Below are 20,592 nucleotides of genomic sequence, written 5' to 3'. Positions count from 1 at the left end.
CCGGATGAAGACCGAGGTTTTATAGATGAAATATTGAGAACGCTAAGAATAAGACATGCTTCTGATACTGAGTCAGTGGAGTTGGCTTCCTATAGGTTGCAGGATGTCACCGTTTTATGGTATAATAATTGGATATCTTCGAGAAAGGAAAATGCACCTCCCCCGGTTTGGCAGGAGTTTGTAGAGGCTTTCATTCGCCACTATTTGCCACCCGAATTTTGAAGGGCCCGAGCTGAAAGGTTCATGAATCTAAAGTAAAGCAATATGAGTGCTGGGGAGTATAGTCTCCGCTTTAACTCCTTGGGCTCGGGAGTATAGTCTCCGCTTTAACTCATTGGCTAGGTATGCTCCGATCAAAGTAGCCGATATGGGAGACCGGATGCATCAATTTGTGAGTGGCTTAGGGCCACATTTGATCAAAGATTACTTTACAGCTTCACTCCAAGAAGGGATGGATATTTCTCGTATTCAGGCTCACGCTCAGAACTTGGAAGAGCAGCAGCAACAGCACAGAGGTGAGCGTGATATTGATAGAGGGCATAGTAAGAGGGCCAGATCTGTCGGTGCTAGTAATAAGTGTAGAGGGGTCAGAGGCCACAGTACTCCAGATATTCAGGCCAATCCACGGCTAGTGCACCTCCTCGATTTGCGGGTAGGAGATTTAATCGCCCCATTTATTCTGGATCAGGTCAGAGTTTGAAAGTTTCTTTGATAGTTTCGGGTTCCCAGTTTGAAGGTGATCCCGGTCAGAGGAAACTACTGTTACCACGATGCAGCCAGTGCGATATTTTACATTCGGGTCAGTTTTATCGAGGCTCAGATGCTTGTTATGCCTATGGTCAGATTGGGCACATGATGCCAGATTGTCCCTCGATGAGTGGTAGAGGTGGGGCTCAGCCTACAGGATCAGCAGCCGGTTCTTCTTCATCCGTGCACCCTGTAGGGCAGACTCCCTAGACTTCAACAGGCCGTGGTAGGGGCAGAGGGGTAGCATCCAGTTCGAGTAGCCCTCAGCCCTATATTTATGTATTGGCCGGACGATAGGATCTTGAGTCCTCCCCTAACGTTGCCGCAGGTATCCTATTAGTATTCTCTTATGATGTTTATGCATTGATTGATCCGGGTTCTACCTTGTCATATATCACTCCTTATATTGCTAGTCGCATTGGGGTGGAACTCGAGCCAATCAAGCCTTTTGAGGTGTCTACTCTTGTTGGTGACCCGGTAATAGCTAGACAAGTATATAGAAATTGTGTGATTGTGGTATGTGATCGTTAGACTATAGCTGATATGATTGAGCTGGAAATATTGGATTTCGATATTATTATGGGCATGGATTGGCTAGCTTCTTGTTATGCTAATGTGGATTGTAGAACAAAAATGGTTTGATTCCAATTCCCGGGAGAACCAGTGCTTGAATGGAAAGGTAACACAGCGTCTCCAAGGGATAGGTTTATTTCCTAGCTCAAAGCGAGGAAGATGATTGCTAAAGGCTATATTTATCATCTAGTCCGGGTTCATAGCACCGAAGCAAAACCGCCGACTCTTCAATCCGTCCCGGTAGTAAATGAGTTTCCGGATGTATTTCCAGATGAACTTCCATGCCTTCCACCAGAACGCGAAATTAATTTTACTATTGATATGCTGCCGGACACCGAACCTATATCTATTCCTCCTTACAGGATGGCTCCTGCAGAATTGAAAGAGCTAAAGGCACAACCGAAGGATTTTCTCAAGAAGGAATTTACTAGACCCAGTTCATCGCCATGGGGAGCACCTGTCCTGTTTGTAAGAAAGAAAGATGGGTCACTACGAATGTGCATTGACTATAGGCAGTTGAACAAGGTAACAATAAAGAATAAATACCCGCTTCTGAGGATCGATAATTTGTTTGATCAGCTACAAGGTGCTAAGTGGTTTTCCAAGATAGACTTGAGGCAGGATATCACCAAGTGAGAGTTAGAGAAGAAGATATTCCGAAAACGGCTTTCAAAACTAGATATGGGCATTATGAATTTCGGATAATGTCAATTGGGTTGACTAACGCACTAGCAGTGTTTATGAATTTGATGAATAATGTTGTCACGACCCAACCCCGTAGGCCGTGACTAGTGCCCGATTTGGGCACCCGTACGTAACTAACACACAGTACCTCATATATTACACAAACCGGTAAGGTGATAATCTAAATACTTTAGAAAAATTTGGGCGAGTTTCCTCGTTTTTCTTACTATCCAAATCAAACACCGCACGCAGAAATACCAACAAAGGCCACACGGGGACCATATATGTATATATCAAAGCCGACAAGGCTATCAAATGGCGCAACGGCCCAAAACATATACAAATGCACGCCGACAAGGTCGCCATGGCGAGTGGAATCGCCTAGAACATATATCATACAAACACACGTATTTAAGTAGGCACAAACCCACATATACGTCTACGGACCTCTAAACGGACCAACCGAATCATATGGCGGGACGGGCCCCGCCGTACCCCCGAACAAATATATACATATGCAACGAACGAATATATACCAAAATATAGGCTCGGAATAAGAGGAGCACTCCAAATGGCGAGAAGAGGGTGTTCTAAACGGGAGGATCACCAAACCGTGCGTCGTACTGCGGGCATGAAACGTGACCCCCCCGAAGAAAGGGGGTCGGTGACGAAATATGCACCGAGTATGCAAAGCAAAAGAGATACGGAAAACAAATACGAGACATAAACGAAATGTATACGTAAAATAAGTGCAAGTCCAAAATATCAAAATATTTACTTTCAAAATATAAGTCATGCATAGGGCACGAAAAAATATGGTCGCCCCCGTCGATGGCGCCATAACACAAGATAACACCGAAGGTTTCAAATCTCCGTATCCCCGTCACACATCATAACACAAAGATAACGCCATACACAAGATAACACCAAATGTAAGCGGAACCCGGCCTCTAACGAGTGACTCGGTGAACCATAAACACAAGATAACACCGGAGTATATCAAAGTGCGCACGATAACGAACCGGCCCGGGATCCGGTGAACGATATCATAATAGTAGGCACGAGCGAGTAGTGCGGAAACCATATGCATATAAATAAATAAATAAATTTCTTTCAAACTCAATAGCCAAATATTTTTACGGATTATCCGAAGGCTCAAAGTAAAATTCGGGTCAATTGGAATTAGTATAAGAGAGTTACAACTTTCGAAGTACGGAATCTTCTGAAAATATTTCATAAGTTGTACTTAGAAATTCGAGTACCATTTATATTGAGAAGCTTTCAAATAAACTTATGGAGCACTTCAAAGGGAGCTTTAGAATCATACGCACATATCCAAAATATACATATCCAAACTTTGGCCATATCAAATATTTTTCGGACATCATTGTAGATCACATATTCATACTAAGAAACTTGCGGATAACATTATGGATCAAATCAAATAGGGACTTTAAGACCATATTTTCGTACATCAAAGGCTTAAGTCTTCTCGTTTTCTTTCGAACAACATTCGGAACATACAAATAAAATCTTTGAGCATCATAGAATATGTATCTAGCCATGTAGAATAGCTTATGGAGGTCAAAGATGTTAGCCATCCTAGTGGCTCAAGAATAGGACTTTCTTTATAAGCATACATATACATTTTATTTCTTGCAAAAAAAAAGTCATGCCAAAAAGAAGGAACGGTAGGCTTTACATACCTCGATCGCTCGCTAATCAATTTCCGAATCAAGTCTCGGTCTCTCCAATATCTACAATAATATTATCAATTACCCATAAATTAGCTACTAGTACTTAGAATTTTAATCCCAACTAGCACTTGTCTACAGGAATTTGCATTTCCCTTATATATTCGCCTATCCGAATTTTCAATTGCTCTCCTGTTGACACAGAAATACCAACAATAACATATGGACACAACCATATCTTCAATTCTTTTATTTCAACAAGAACAACAACATATCAAAACAGCCCCCAACTATAACATAGCGATGCCCGAAATTCTAACGAACACTTACAATACACCAAGCAGCCCATATACACTTCTTATACCTTATTTCATGCAATCTTTTTCAGCAAATTTAATGAAATACTACAGCAGCTACACCACAACTACATCATCTATCCATATGCAAGTAAATCACATTATTATCATTGTAATCCCTACAACAACCCACAACAAATTTAACTCCAACTCTAACCATTAAATTCCTTCATTCTCATCACATAATCCATGATCAACAACAATAATCATATGAACATAATCATACCCTCAATCCTTTCAATTAAAGCAAGGATAACAACATGTCCATAAAACAACACAACTTTAAATTTAACCATTTAATTCTCCATAATGCTACTAAAATCAATTCACCATTCTTACTCAAAACACCCCCTTACACGGCTTAATTTATAATTCAACATCAACATACATAACCCTTTTGTATTTAACACACATCTACCAAGCTATACAAGTCTAAACTACCTCCAAAACATGTAGAAAAGAATTAAATCTTACCTTAGAGACAAGCTCTAATTTTCACCATGTAATGTCTTCAAGAAAACCATGACCTCCATATTTTTCCTCCTCTTGATCTTCAAATCTCTCCAATGAATTGTGTAGAAGGGGCAAAAATGGGCTGGCCGTGAACAAGGCTGCCGTGAACAGTGGCCGTGAACAGTGGCGCCGCCCGTGAACAGTGGCCGAACTTCTCTCTCTTTAAGTTGAGAGCTTCTCTCACTAAAATACACTTTGTTAAATCTGAAAAATGAGATATATGACTCATATTTCATGAATTTATATGCCTCCCCTTGGATTGACAAGTGTCCCATTATCATCCATGTACCAAATCAAATTTAGCCACATGTTGTGGGGCCTACTTAGTGGTCTAATTAATAAATAATTAAATCTTAATCCCCACTTAATAATCTAATCATGGTTAATTAATCCCAAATTTTCCATTAATATTTCCATACCAATTAAAATTATAAGCAATTTGTGCATTAATAAAAATCGGAGATTAAAAGTCCTTGTCTCATGTCCATAAATAATCTTGTCCTTGGACTTATGCCGATTGGTTACAAATAATCCGTCGTATAAAAATACGGGACCTAACAAATGTGTTCAGGCCTTTCCTAGATCTATTCGTAATTGTGTTCATCGATGACATTCTGATGTACTCCCAATCAGAAGTAGAACATGCAGATCATTTGAGTACTGTTCTTGGAATTCTTCGGACTCGAGAATTATATGCAAAGTTTTCAAAATGCGAGTTCTGGTTGAATTCTGTAACTTTTCTTGGCCATATTATTTCAGTTGACGGCATCCGAGTGGATACTAAGAAAATTGAGGCTGTGAAGACTTGGCCAAGGCCTACAACACCTACGGAGGTCCGTAGCTTTCTGGGATTAGCAGGTTATTATAGAAGATTTGTGGAAGAATTTTTCTCTATTTCGGTGCCATTGACGAAGCTAACACGGAAATCAAGAAATTTCAATGCACCGATGCTTGTGAGCGCAGTTTTCAAGAATTAAAAGATAGATTAACTTCAGCCCCAGTCTTGACACTCCCAGAAGGATCAGAAGGCTATGTCATTTATTGTGATGCCTCCGGTGTTAGATTGGGCTGTGTGTTGATGCAGCACGGGAAGGTTATTGCCTATGCTTACAGGCAGTTGATGAAACATGAGAAGAACTATCCGACCCATGATCTTGAATTAGCTGCAGTCATTCATGCACTAAAGATGTGGAGACATTATTTGTATGGTGTTCATGTCGATATTTATACTGATCACAAGAGTCTCCAGTACATTTTCAAATAGAAGGAGTTGAATTTACGGCAAAGGCGATGGTTAGAATTACTGAAAACTATGATGTGAGTGTTCTATATCATCCCGAAAAGGCGAATGTGGTAGCCGATGCGCTTAGCCGTAAATCCATGGCCAGTTTATGTGATGTTCAGCCGGAAAAGAAGGAATTAATTCATGAGCTCCACCAGTTAGCTAGCCTAGGAGTCCGCTTAATAGACTCGGGTGATGCAAGAGTTGGTATTCACAACCCAGTTGTTTCATCCCTAGACACGGAGGTGAAAAAGCGTCAATATGAAGATTCCAAGTTGAGTTATTACAGAGATACACTCCCCCAGAAGGAAAAGTCACCATTTGAGATTTCTATAGATGGGATTCTCAAGTATCGAGGCAGACTATGTGTCCCAGATGTTGCAGGATTATGCCACCAGATTCTGGAAGAAGCCCATTACTCTCATTATTCCGTTCACCCAGGAGCGACAAAGATGTACCATGACCTCAAATCAATGTATTGGTGGAACGGGATGATGAAAGATATAGCAGAGTTTGTAGCTCAATGTCCAAATTGTCAATAAGTGAAAATTGAGCGTCAAAAGCCAGGAGGACTGTTGCAAGCTATGGAAATCCCAACCTGGAAGTGGGAAGTGATCACTATGGATTTTATTGTAGGCTTACCTCGTTCTTGGCATAAGTATGACTCCATATGGGTGATTGTTGACAGACTCACAAAGTCAGCTCATTTCCTACAAGTTAGAACTACATATTCAGTAGAAGATTATGCAAAGTTGTATCTTCAAGAGATAGTCCGACTCTATGGTGTCCCAGTATCCATTATCACAGATAGGGGGGCACAATTTACAGCTAAATTCTGGAAGTCTTTTCAAGAAGGTTTAGGAATTCAAGTGAGACTCAGTACAACATTTCATCCACAGACTGATGGACAAGCTGAACGCACTATCCAAACCTTGGAAGATATGTTGTGGGCATGTGTATTAGACTTCGGAGGTAATTGGGATGAACATTTGCCACTTATCGAATTTGCATATAATAACAGTTATCATTCCAGTATCCAGATGGCCCCATATGAGGACCTATATGGAAGGAAGTGTAGATCGCCAATTGGATGATTTGAAATCGGAGAAACACAATTAATAGGTCCAAAATTGATTCAGCAAGTAGTGGAAAAGATCAAGCTTATCAAAGACCGATTATTGACAGCCCAGAGTCGCCAAAAATCTTATGTGGACAATCGTCGACGAAACTTGGAATTCCAGGTTAATGATTGGGTATTCCTAAAAGTGTCACCAATGAAAGGTGTAATGAGATTCGGCAAGAAGGGAAAGCTTAGTCCCCCGTATATTGGACCTTACAAGATTGTGCGTAAGGTAGGCCAAGTGGCTTATGAACTAGATCTACCTCCAGAACTTGAATCAGTCCATCCAGTTTTTCATGTGTCGATGTTCCATAAATGTGTTGGAGATCCTTCCAAAATCATCCCGGTAGATGATGTTCAAATTACAGAGAAGTTGGCTTATGAAGAAGTACCTATTGCCATGCTAGATAGACAGATGCGAAAACACAGAACCAAAGATGTAGCCTCAGCTAAAGTTTTGTGGAGAAACAACAACATAGGGGAAATGACTTGGGAAGCAGAAGAAGAGAAGTTGGCTTATGAAGAAGTACCTATTGCCATGCTAGATAGGCAGATGCGGAAACACAGAACCAAGGATGTAGCCTCAGCTAAAGTTTTGTGGAGAAACAACAACATAGGGGAAATGACTTGGGAAGCAGAAGAAGACATGAAGTCCGGATATCCGCATTTATTTCCATCACTAGAAGAGGTTCACGATGAGACGCCATTGTCGTAAGGTATGTAATGCTTTCTTTCAATGCTTTTGGTCGTGTGTGGCCATATTTTCTTGCTGTTGTTGTTATAGCCCTGTGAGGCAATATTATTTTAGGTTGCTGTGACAGGATGGTAGTGCCATATCACAGGGGGGAACTCTGGCGAAATTTTTGTAGAATTTCCGAAAACTTAACATTCGAGGACGAATGTTCTTAAGAAGGGGATAGTGTTACACCTTGAAATTTCGAGTTGTTGCGCGGCGAATAGACTAATGCAAGTTAAGGTGTAAATGATGTCCCTACAAGTAAGAAGGGATACTTAATGATTCTAATTAATATTCCAAAGACATTTGAGGCAAGAGAAGAAAGCTCGTCGGAGAAAGTTAAGGTAGAGTTGTGGTTGAGAAGGTTTCGTAATCATCGAGATACTAAATATTTGGTAAGGTATTAAGGATGAGTTATGGAGCTCCCTATATGTTTAATGAAGTATCACACAAGTGCCAAGAAGGTTCCACAAGGATTGGAAGTCAAACGAAGCAACGGGAACAATTTCGAAAAAATGTGAGTTATACGACCACTTATATGGTCCGTATAACTTATACAGTCCGTATAACCTGTCCAGAGAAGGGTTACTCACTGGTGGTATTATACGGTCACTTATACTGATCGTATAAGTTATACGGACCGTATAAGTGTCTGTATAACCATGTTGGACAGCTTTTAAATTTTTTATAAAAAGAGGACCCAAGTTCTTATTTTTCATTTTCCTCATTCTCCACACCTCAAGAGAGCTCTAGAACATTCTCCATACCATAACAACATTAACTCAAGAGAAATCAAAGATTAATTACCAAGAATCAAAAGAATCAAGTGCAAGGAGGTTCATTAGGGTTTGTACAAGTCAAGAATTTCTTTGGAATTGAAGTTGGGGTTTTCTCAAGTGAAGTATCTTCATCCAAAGATCATTCCCACATAATCAAAGCTGAGTTTTACTTCTATTTCATGTTATTAAAGGTATTGAGTGGTTGAAAGACTTGGATTAGAGAAGGAAATAGAATATGAGCTCAAATATAGAAATAATGATATTTTGAGTAGTAAGTTAATTTGAGTCATGATTCTTAGTATGAGATGAGTATAATCTTATTATGAATCATGCTAATGACGTTGAGGAAGTACTATGGGAAGAATGAATATGTTGTTGTATTGTAGTCATGGTTGTGGATGATTTGAAAAAGAATTGTGAGGATTGAATAATGTTTAACTTGAAGAAGTTTATTGATTATGATATAGGGGTGTGTTATTGATGTTTGGGAGTTGTTTATTAGATGGAGGAAGTTGTTGAAACAAAGGAAATGTTGCCCAATTTTCGTTAATTATTAGTCGCCTTAGCTTAGCCTTAAGCATGTTTCTAATGATCTAATGTAGTACGAATTCTTTTGAATGTAGAATTGTGAGCTTGAAAGGAGAACGCTTAGTCATTAAGGAGATATAAAGGTATGTAAGGCTAGTCCCTTTTCTTTCAAAGGAATAACTCCTCTACTACGATTTCCTTTCTTATATTTCCATGACCTTCTTACATTCCAAAGTTGAAAGTCTAAGATTATTAAGAGTTCCTTATAAGCTAGAGATAAGACATGTCCTATGATAATGATGATGCTATTATGAGTTGACAGTCTTATTTTATGATCTCATTGATATTATTTCTTGTTGTTGTCTCACCTCATGATATTGGTTCCTTCAAGGTGAGACCTAGCGATGATGTTTGATCCATAATATAATCGGAGGCTCCAGACCTTACGTCACTCCGATAGAGTTATAGCTTTTACTTGAGCTCTCATGCATGCTTCATATTATGTATATCTAAGATTACACCGTGCCTAGTTGGCGAGGCAGTCACCACTACGATAGGCGTAGTGGGCAGCTATGATGATGATTACACCGTGCCTAATTGGTCGGGACAAACACACCACTAGTGGGCGAGGCCGAGATGTTTACCCCGGACGCGGGCTAATGATGTTCACACCGTACCTATATGGTCGGGCAGCTTATATATATGTATACATGATATGATGATGTTTATTAAAAAAGTAGCATGCATGATTCCGCCTTGAGAGGCAATCAGTTGCAGGTTATCTCTTTATCCTATGATCTTTTATTTCTCTATTATGTTATTGTACATGCCATACATACTCATTACATTGTTCGTACTGACGTCCTTTCTTTTATGGACACTGCGTTCATGCCCGCAGGTAGACAGGGAGACAGAACAGACGCTTAGGAGCTTATTTTAGCAGACTTGTAGGCGCACTCCACTACTTCGAATTTGTCGCTTATTGGTATATTCTTTTGTGTATATATTTGAGGCATGGCGGGGTCCTGTCCCCTCCTTATGATCTCAGTACTCTAGTTAGAGACTCGTAGATACATATGTGTGGGTAGTAGATGTCTCCTGATCTTCTTAGTGTATATCATGTATATCATTTTATAGCCTTGTGGGCTTACGTACATGTATGTTTTGAGAGATATTTGAGGATCATTTCATGATAAGTTTGTGTTGGAAATGGTGTATGTTCAGGTTGAGGTTGATGATAAGTCTGAAAGTTAGTGCTCGGTAATTAGCTCCGGGTACCCGTCATGGCCCTCTAGTTGGGTCTTGACAGGTTTATCGGAAACAGCCTCTCCACCTCACATGTGTTATACCTCGCATTTTGTACATTTGAATATTCCGAGTTAATGGCGGGAAGTTAAGGGCAATGTTATAATTTTTTTTTCTAATGTGTAAGTTGCGTATTCATCCTTTTTATTGGAATGGAGCATTAAGGGTAAATTTGGGATAAGGGGAAATTGGAGGCTAAAAAGTTGGAAAAGAATTTTTCATGAAATGGCCAAAAGGCCTAGGTGGCCGTGGGCCCCACCTATATTTTGGCCAATATTTCCATGCCATGGAATGATACAAATGTGCATCTTGTGTTGGTGGAGGCTAAATATATACATGTGCATAATTTAGGACCATGCAAGACTTAGTCATCTTTTGCAATGCAAGAAATTTCTAGAAAAGTGAAGAAAATTGGAGAAAGAAAAAACAAAAAAAAAAGAGAAGAGGTCGGCCATGTGCATGTATTATTATGTGCCATGTTTATATATATATATATATATATATAAGGGGTGAATTATAAGACACAAGATATCATTCTTACTCAAGAAAATTCAAGAGAAGAGTGAGAGAAAGAAACATAGGGGGACATTCGGCCAAGAGAGGGGCCGTCGAATAGGTCCCTCAAACTTGGTTAAGAAAAATTATTTTCTTCATGCCTTACTACTAATTGAAAGATCCTCACGACGTGGAATAGTTGTTGGAACAAGAAAACTATTCGTTGTTGTAGTTCATCAAGCTAGCCGAGAGGTGGAGTAGGTGGAAAAGGTAAGGCCCAATCCTCTTTTGCATATATTATGGATGATTTGTATGTGTTGTGGTATGTAGAATGAATAAAATTCATGAAAAGGGTGGTGTGGTGTTTGGCCGTGTGTATGTGGGGTAGTGTAGAAGTGAAGGACTAAGTTTATTTAGTGTTTTGGTTGATTGTTGCTATAGATTCTATGTTGAAAATGAATGTTTAATGATTCATGTTGGAGTTGTAGTGTTGCGGGCTGTTTTGGAAAATTAGTATGATTCTAATATAGTTTCTTGGATTTATGGAAATAATGTTGTAAATGTGTGGACTATGGGTGCCATTGATGAATTTGGAAGGAGGAAATATATTGTCGTTGTTCCTATGGAAATTGGCAATTTCTGGGTCCAATGGTATGTTGGATGGATTATTTTGAATATTGTATAAATTGCTTGGAATGTTCTAAATCGTGTTTGAATGGTCTCGGGTTAATACTTGAACGTATGATCAATGAAGTTGGCTTGATTGTATGCGGTTTATTTGAATGTAAATGAAATGTTGCCGAATTGTATAGAGAGGAATTATTAATGTTAGGATGCATTTTGAATCACTTATGGATATTGTTGGTATGGTTGTTGGTTTGGTTGTTGTTGATTTGGCCGAGTTGAATTCTCGGGGTGGTTGGATTTATAGGGGAGATGCTGCCGAAATTTCTGTAGATAAAGTGACGGCTTGGAATTGGGTTCTTTAATGCTTATGGCTAATGTTGGGTGTCCAATGACATTATTGTAGATCGTGAGAAGCCGAGACGTAAGTTTGGATTAGTTCGGTAGGCGGCTGTATGTAAAGCTCACCTTTCTTTCTTTGGCATGTCTTAGCTAATGTAGGCTATGTAATCCCCGAGGTAACTCTACTCCTACGATCCGAGCATGTCCATAATTCTTATTTGCTTCTTGATATCCATATTCGTAATGTAGTTAAATTATGGTTTATGCCTTTGTATGATTGAATATGAATGTGTATAAAAGACTACGTTCGTAAAAGAGTCTGAAACTACGAACGTCCGTAACTTTCATAAAAGGGCTCGGATCGCTTCGATTTGTCCGTAGGAGGTTCGATAACATATAATGACCTTAACCTCCATAAGCGAGCTCGGGTCGGTTTGATGCTTGCCCGTGGGCCCACAAGACCTTTCTTGTGTAGTTTTACCGACGTGTTAAAAGCATTTAATATGGCTACCACTCTGACCCCCGAGTATGATTACTTAGTTATCTGTTAAGTTTGTAATAAGGATTTTTATACATATGATTCCGATACGCGACTGTGATGACTAAAGTTCTATTTGACAAGTCCCGAATAACATTTGACAGAAACTGGATCTGATTATGACTATTGGCTGAGCTTTTAAATAATAGTCCGTTTTGATTGTTCTATGGAATCTGCGTTAATGTATGAAATGAGAATCCATGAACATATGATTTTGATACGTAACCATGACTGATAAAGTTTTAGTCGACATGTTTCCGAACAAGATCGGAAGAGATTTGATATGATTAATGCTATTGGTTTGTGAATGATAATCTTTTGATTATTCGTTAAGTCCGTACAAATGTTGTGAATGCATATAGATCCCACGATTACGCTCGTGCATATTATTGTTACTTCCTTCGCCGAGTCCGGGCCGGTTACTATCGTGCGCACAATGCGAAGTATGATGAGCTTAGAAGTATGATGAGCGACTAATATTATGGTGTTATGATGTGTCCGGTACGCCGAGACCCTTTTAGGCCGGTACCGTGGTTATATGATATGATGTGTGACGGAGATGGAGATATGAAAACTTTCGAAGTATGATGAGTTGTGGCGCCCAAGCGGGAGGGCGACCACGTTCCGTCCGCCGGTCCTATTACTGGCCGCATAGGGTATATGATATGATAATCTGATGATCTGATGACATGATGATTTGATAATGTGATGATCTGATAATTTAATAAATCTGTTCTGATGATTCGGTAATATGATGATTCTGTTTAATCTGATGATATGACATATACATGTATTCTGAAATATGATCTTGGTTTCGGGGCCGGTGGTGGGGCAAACCCAATGGTGGGGCAAACCCAATGGTGGGGCAAACCCAGTGGCGAGGCAAAATTCCGCACTGGTTTAGGCGAATCCCACATTGGTTTAGGCGAATCCCACATTGGTTTAGGCGAATCCCACATCGGTTAATGTCAGCTACTATGATATGTTCTATTTTATATACATATGAGACAGAAATGTTTTTCAAAAGAAAGCTAAGTATTTTAAGCATTCTGATTATTATATCTGTCTTCTGTACCTCTTATGCACTATTTGTAATACAGATGCATGTACTTCGGTATTCTGACTATTATGTACCTTTTCTGTGCTCCTCATTTCGGTTATGATCTCGTTTCCTGTGTTCCATGCTTTACATACTCAGTACATATTCCGTACTGACCCCTTTTCTTCGGGGCTGCGTTTCATGCCGCGCGGCACACCTGTGTGAGCGGAAGATATTAGCGAAGATGTTCCGGCGGATTGGCGAGCTCCACTTTCTCCGGAGTGCGGTACCGAGTCAATATATATATATATATATGTGTTATGGTATCTGATTATGTTAGAGACTTTGCAGACAGTGTCATGTGTATAGTATGTCGGTCTGTAGGCGGCTCCATAAGCCGTTGTAGTGTTATACATGATATTACAGATTTTGTACGGTTGCAAGTTTTGTTTGATTTGAAAAAGATGTAAAGTATGTTCGTTTTTTTTGAAAATTTGCATTATGCATTTATGATGCGGTTAAGGGCCCATTATGACTACGAGTATTATGATAGTCAGAGGGTTCGCTCGGCCCTAAGTAAGGGTCGGGTGCCCATCACACCCTATCGGATTAAGGGTGTGACAACATGGTAGGGGTAAGGTGTACATACAGTCTATCCTCTCCAGGCTCCACTTTGTGAAATTATACTGGGTATGATGTTGTTGTTATTGGTGTGCCGCACCTGCGAGTATTGGACAGCATTTGCGGGCTCGCCTCTGCTGGCTTGGTTAGTAGATGCGAGATTTTGAATGATCAGGCAGATCCGCATCTGCGATGGGTTTTTCGCAGGCGCGGTGCATCTGCAAGATTTCAGTTTTAATTAGGTTCGCCTCTGCGAGTAATTTCCCCAGATGCGATCCCACATCAGCGAGGGATTGTCCGCAGATACGGGATCGCTGAATCAGAAACCTTTATTATTTCCCTATTTCGTGTTTAGTCTTTCCATTCACAAATTTTGTTCTAGAGAGCTTAATAGGGCGATTTTGTGGAAGATTTTGAGATTCATATTTGGGGTGAGCTTCCTACATCCCTTTTATGATTATATCATCTTTATATTAAGGAATCTATAGTGGAAATCATGTGTTAGATTGGGGGTTTTGGGTGATGAACCCTAGATTGGTCTTTGATCTATTTTCTTCCAAATTGAGTTTTGTTGGGAAGTTTCTTAGTCTCTAATCATTTAATCAATGGGTAATTAGTCCCTAAGCTTAAATCTCCCTTTTTATTCAAGAATCTTGTTATGGAAATTGAGGGTTTCTCCAACTTGGGGTTTTTGTTTATTGATGAAATTAAGGCTCAATTGGGTTTAGAAGTGCATGAAACTTGAGGTATTGACTACTTAGACTTTGGGCAACCTAATTTTTCGCTAAAATTTCTGTTTTGCCCTTTTGGGCCCAAGGTTATTTTCGGAGTTGTTTTAGAGGTGTCCTTAGACTCGTGTACTGTGTCCTTAGACTCGTGTACTAACATAGAGTACTATAGACTTTGACCTTTCCGAGGCAATCCGAAAGGGAAAAGCTCATGTGGAGTAGTTCGTGGCACCCGTTCAGTTGTTGAGGTAGGTTATGGCTTACCTTTGGTTAGTCTCCGATTAGCGAAATATATGTAGATGTTAGTTATTGACGGGGAATGCATGATAGGTCTTCGGGCATGGTTGTGGTGTTAAATCCACTAGGTTTCGTATGATTTCTATTATGTGGGCTTGTCGTCATACTTGATGTTGTGTGAATTTGACTGAATTTCTCTCTGTCTCTTGATATCTCACTCATCAGCTAGAAAGAAAAGAAAGATACTATTGACGGATTGATTTGAAACGCGTCCTATGGCAAGTATCTGTTGATTTAATGATTTGTGATGTTATTGGGTTGATTTCACGCATGGCATTACATTCCATTTTATCATTGATATGATATGACTGTGGTTCTGAAATGATGATAACTGAGAGAGTGTAGCCTCCGAGGTCTTTGCCGGAGAGCGTAAAAGAGAGATGAGAGCCATTATCCGAGGTCTTTAGTGGAGCGAGATGAGTGCTCATGATCCGAGGTCATATACCAGAGCTGGCAAAGCTCAAGAAGGATCAAAAGTATCGAAAAAGCAATAACGACCAAACGGGTCATTACAGTGGTGGGGGTTGGGTGAGTTGTGGAGGTGGGGGCTTTGGGATGGTCATGGTGGGTGGGTTATGGGGGTGAAGTTTGGGGTGGTGGGGATAGGGTTGGGGGTGGGTGATGGGGAATTGGTATAGGGGGTGCGGTAGTTAAGGGTTGGGGTGCATGGTGATGGTGGGAGTGGGGTTGGGGTTGGGGTTAGGGGTGAGAGTGTGTGTACATGGACTTCGTGGGTCCCCCATAGGTCATGGCTATTGAGGCATTGCCCCTAGCATGTGTGTATGGTGAAAAAGAGCTCACGCGTGGGTAGCTCCGTACGAGAAAGGTCGCGTGTGGCGCCTAACCTGCCGTGCATCGCATCGCATCGCATTACATTCACATACATTCATCTGTTCTTGACTGTGGACTAGGCAGCTTATACTTATCATCTGATCTTATACTTGACATGTTTATTGACCTGTTCTTGACTGTGTATCTGCTCTACTTGTCTATTTCTTTCTATTTATATATGTGAACTAATCGTTGTCGGCATATGGTACCTACGAGTACGTGTGTTTGTACTCATACTACACTTGTTTCACTTTTCTTGAGTGCAAAGTTTGTTACTAGTTCGACATCCCGACCTCATGAGTGATCTGAGGCCTTGGCCAGAGACTTCCAGGGTGAGCTACTTGCCTGATCCGTAGCTCGAAGGCTTTTCTTTCTTACCTGCCTTCTTTCTTATTCTGAGACTGCATTATCTAGTTTATGAGATTGTATTTCGTCTATCAGACTATTGTCATGACCCGACCTACGGGCCGCGACGGGTACCCGAGACTGACCACCGAGCACCCCTCATTCTATTGCTTAACCTGTCTTTAGGTATTTCTCTTATTGTTTATAATCGTAAAAAAAGCGACTTTCATATAGAACATACTACTTATATACCGTAGGCCCTTTGGGCTATCAAAATAATAATAATATACATAGGCTTTCATTTACATAATGACTACGGGACCATACTACCCACACATACGTATCTACGAGCCTCTATTAGAACACTGAACATATGGACGGGACAGGACCCCGCCGTGCCCAAAATACATGTACACAAAATCATGTCTCAAAATAGCACCTCCGGAATAAAGGAGGGCTTCCGCAACACTGCTGCTAGCTACTGAGAATCTGCACCGCCTCCTCGTCTACCTGTGGGCATGAACACAGCGTCCAAAGAGAAGGACGTCAGTACGAATATTGTACTGAGTATGTAAAGCATGAGCAGTAATGATGGAGAATATAACGGTAATATATGAAATAACATATGATGAGAGACATTAGTATTCTCTTCATAGTACTTACCTGCTTTCCGTAGGGACGTTCCCTATTCTATTTCGTGCTCGTATACATACATCCATATCTTTTACTTACTTACCTTTCATATCCATTCTCTTGTCATACTCATGCTCGTATCACGTAATTTGCATACATGGCCCTTATTCGGCACTTACATGGTATTAACATATCCGTACTCTAATGTTTGTCATATACATAACATAAGCGTACTCGTAAAATATCATATACTTATCTCATTCGTACTCACATGGAGGTGATGCATAAGGTATAATCATACAGGTAACACAATCATATTCATATAGTTATCATACGTGAAGCATAATCGTGCTCATATAAGCATCATGCGTATAGCATAGTCGTATTCATAACGGTATCATACATGTGGCATACTCGTATTCATATAGGTTGGCATCATTCGTACTCGGCCCCTTTGGGCTCGATAGGATCGCTAGCATACGTACTCGGCCCTCTCGGCTCGATGGCATTCGTCGGTATACGTACTCGGCCCTCTTGGGCTCGACGGGACCATTGGCATACGTACTCGGCCCTCTTGGGCTCGATAGGCTTGATGGCATTCGTACTCGGCCCTCTTGGGCTCGACGGGCTTAACGATGATCCGTACCGGCCCTCGTGGGCTCGATAGGCTTAATGGTACACGTACTCGCCCTTCGGGCTCGATACATACATAAATACATATACATCAACATCGTACATCTTGTAGATTTATGATTATGAATTGTCTTATAAGCATATCACGGTTCTATCGTAACATAACATCACTATCATATATGCATAACTGTAATAACTGCCCGACCATATAGGTGCGGTATAATAATCAATAATATGCTCATCATAGTATGCTTATCATAATTCATCATAAAGACTCTTAGCTTACTATCATCATTTTCTCATTCAACTCGTATCTCTTGTTTCGTATAGCTATTCATGAGTGAGGACTCTTGACTTTCTTGGAGATGGGACGTTCGTAGTACGGAGGGATTTCATGCCATAGAAGTCATGCCTTGAAAAGAAAGGGCTAAGCTTTACATACCTTTGTCGTTTAGCTTATCCTATTGCTTGCTCGTTCTCCTTTGATGCTCTCGTTTACCTTCAATGGAATTCGTATCAACATTAGCTATATAATCGTGGAATCATACTTACTAAGGCTGTAGAAATTTGGGCAGCATCTCCTTTGTTTATACTACTTTCCGCCATATTCCATATCAACTCCCAACATTCATAACAATCATCATGAGATCATTAACAATAATCGCAGTTCATTCACATGATTCGCATTCCATAATTTCACCTCAATTTCCCATAGTTATGACTAAAAATCCATCGTCGTATTCTTTCGTATCCAATACTTATTTCATGTCCCAAAGGTCATTTATAACGTATTTATATCATCAACATATTCATTCCCATGATTCAATCCAACTACTATTTCAAGATGACATTATTCTTCCATATCTAACCCATTTGCTATACACTCTTTCAATTCATATGTTTCAACATAATAATACTTCAATTAGCGTGTAATAAACATGAAACTTTACCTTGGATGATGGAGGAACAAGCCTTAGATGCTAATACACCCTTTGCACAAAACCCTAGTTTCGCCTCCCTTGGATTCTCTTGATTTAGATGATCTCCATGAGGTTTCCTTCACTTGATTCCTTTTTGTTGATCTTTGATTTCTATGGTTTTCTTGTGGATGAGATACTTGGAAGGTTCTAGAGGTGTGGAGAGGGTGGAAGTCGTGTATGGAAATGAATAAAATGAAGTGGGCATCACTTATATAAACTTAGAACATTTCGGTATCGGGACTTCACACGGACGGTTCCACGGTCCGTGGAACCCAACGTTGGTCGTGGAACCGGTCGTGGTTCACGACCAGCCGGACCTCTCTCTCGTTGCCCATTCCACGAACCATTCCACGGTCCGTGGAATATTATATGGGCCGTGGAAGTGGTCGTGGAAATCATCGCTTCCGCCAAAGTTGTTCCGTCGTTTCGTTTGATCTCCGATCCTTATGGAACCTTCTCAACACTTGTTTATCACTTCATTAACAATCTAGAGACATTATAACTCTCCTCCACAACATACCTAAGGCATCTTTAACTCAATCCCGTAGTTTCGTCCAACGCACTAACTTATAACATCGATTCCCTTAACAACTTTCTCACTTTACTCGGATATCTTTGGAAATCTTAATTAGGACTACCAATTTCTCTTCCTTGCTCATCTAACCCTCGTATTCATCACGCCCTTCGTGAGTCTACTCACTTGTACGCCAAGGGAAATTTTCCAAGGTGTAACAACTATGTAGTTGTTATTAGTGGCTCTTGCACGATTTTAGACCATTCTTAGGGTTATGTGTATGTAGTATTTCCGCACTATTTATATATGAGTTCAGATTGCTATTTATCTCTGTTTACTTCCGCATGCTGAATGTTAAGTAAAATGTTTTAGCTTTAAGGGAAGGGTTCGCCCGCCAGTGGGATAGTGTGGGTGCCCGCACGAGCCACGAGTTGGGTCGTGACACATTCACTCTTCCTCAAAGGGGTTTTGGTTCCTTTTTTTTTCTTTAGGGGTGGAGGGTTGACGGTCAAGGGAGGGATTGTGGTATGTGAATTTGATGTTTCATTCTGCTGAAAGTTGTTTTCACTAATGTACTAGTTGTTTTGATGTAATTGTGTAATCGCTTATTCTTATTCAACCAACTGGTTATGTTTATGAATTGTTTTGAGTGGTTTTGCTAGTTTTTGAAAATTGGGAGTATAAATCATATTTCATGTTTTTTTTTCAGAAAAGTACATTCAAACAACCAATTATTATTTACAAAAATTTCAACGAAAGACAACTCCAACTTCAAAAATTCCAAATAAAGTGAATTTTTTTTTTTTTTTGGTTTCTATGGCCAAACGCCTACTTAGACTTTCATTAATCCTAGGTGAGCATGGAATATTAATAATCTAAGGCTTATTAGGCGTGCGATATAGCACGTCACTAGTGTACAAGAAAGAGTTGTTACAAGTTGTAACCAACATATTAATTAAAAGCTATTAAGTTCGAACTCCCTCATGGCTAACGTCTCCACACATCCAGACGCGATCATAGAGGAGTAAAGTATCATGGGACTAATTGATGTCTCGATCTTTGTAATGCTTATCCATGCAAGCTTTACTCAGTGGGATTGTTTGTCATATGCGACATGAATTACTTCTGCATTCTTTAGGCATAAAAAAAAAATCTGTTCTATACGGCTCAAGAAATTACCTTTTTGGATTTTTAAATTATTTGAATATAACTTACATAATTTATAATCAAGAATTTGGTGACTAATAATGTTGTGTAATATCACCTAGAAAGTTAAATCAATTTTTGCACACTTTTTACCTTTGAATGTTCATATAATTTCAATGCACTTTCTATAATCTGTGTATTTTAATCTAATTTAATTTTTATAAATATCGCGGGAGTCATGCCTGTGCGTTAGGGGTAACGTCCTATCCTATGATAGGTAAAATGCTTCACCCCAAGCTTCCACAATATACTCCACCCAACGCTTGCACAATCACTAGTTGTAAGAGTGATAGAAATTCTCCCCGGAGGAGGAGAGGGGGGGGGGGGGGTGGAGAGAGACGAAGAGAAGTTATATACTTTAAAACTTGATGTTGGTCTTATGGAAAAATAAAATAGACTTGTGTACGACTTGCCCTATAAGAATGGAAAGTAATAATGATTTCTCATTT

General features: G+C 40.0%; 1 protein-coding gene across 1 annotated transcript; it reads left to right on the top strand.

Moving 5' to 3' along the window:
• The first annotated feature begins 367 nt into the window (after positions 1–367).
• On the top strand, positions 368–957 carry LOC132042200 (uncharacterized). Its single transcript, XM_059432810.1, has 2 exons — positions 368–569; positions 689–957. Exons 1-2 carry the CDS (start codon positions 368–370, stop codon positions 955–957), a joined length of 471 nt encoding a protein of 156 aa, XP_059288793.1.
• The last annotated feature ends 19,635 nt before the right edge of the window (positions 958–20,592 follow it).

Source organism: Lycium ferocissimum, unplaced genomic scaffold (assembly GCF_029784015.1).
Source record: "Lycium ferocissimum isolate CSIRO_LF1 unplaced genomic scaffold, AGI_CSIRO_Lferr_CH_V1 ctg1402, whole genome shotgun sequence".
In the NCBI taxonomy this organism is placed as follows: Eukaryota; Viridiplantae; Streptophyta; class Magnoliopsida; order Solanales; family Solanaceae; genus Lycium; species Lycium ferocissimum.
This window is presented reverse-complemented; position numbering and strand designations above follow the sequence as displayed.

Bases quoted from the DNA above. Each gene is read 5' to 3' on its own strand.
- LOC132042200 (XM_059432810.1), top strand. From the start codon at position 368: ATGGGAGACCGGATGCATCAATTTGTGAGTGGCTTAGGGCCACATTTG. The intron at 570-688 runs GTAATAAGTGTA...ATTCTGGATCAG, and splicing joins GGCCAGATCTGTCGGTGCTA to GTCAGAGTTTGAAAGTTTCT.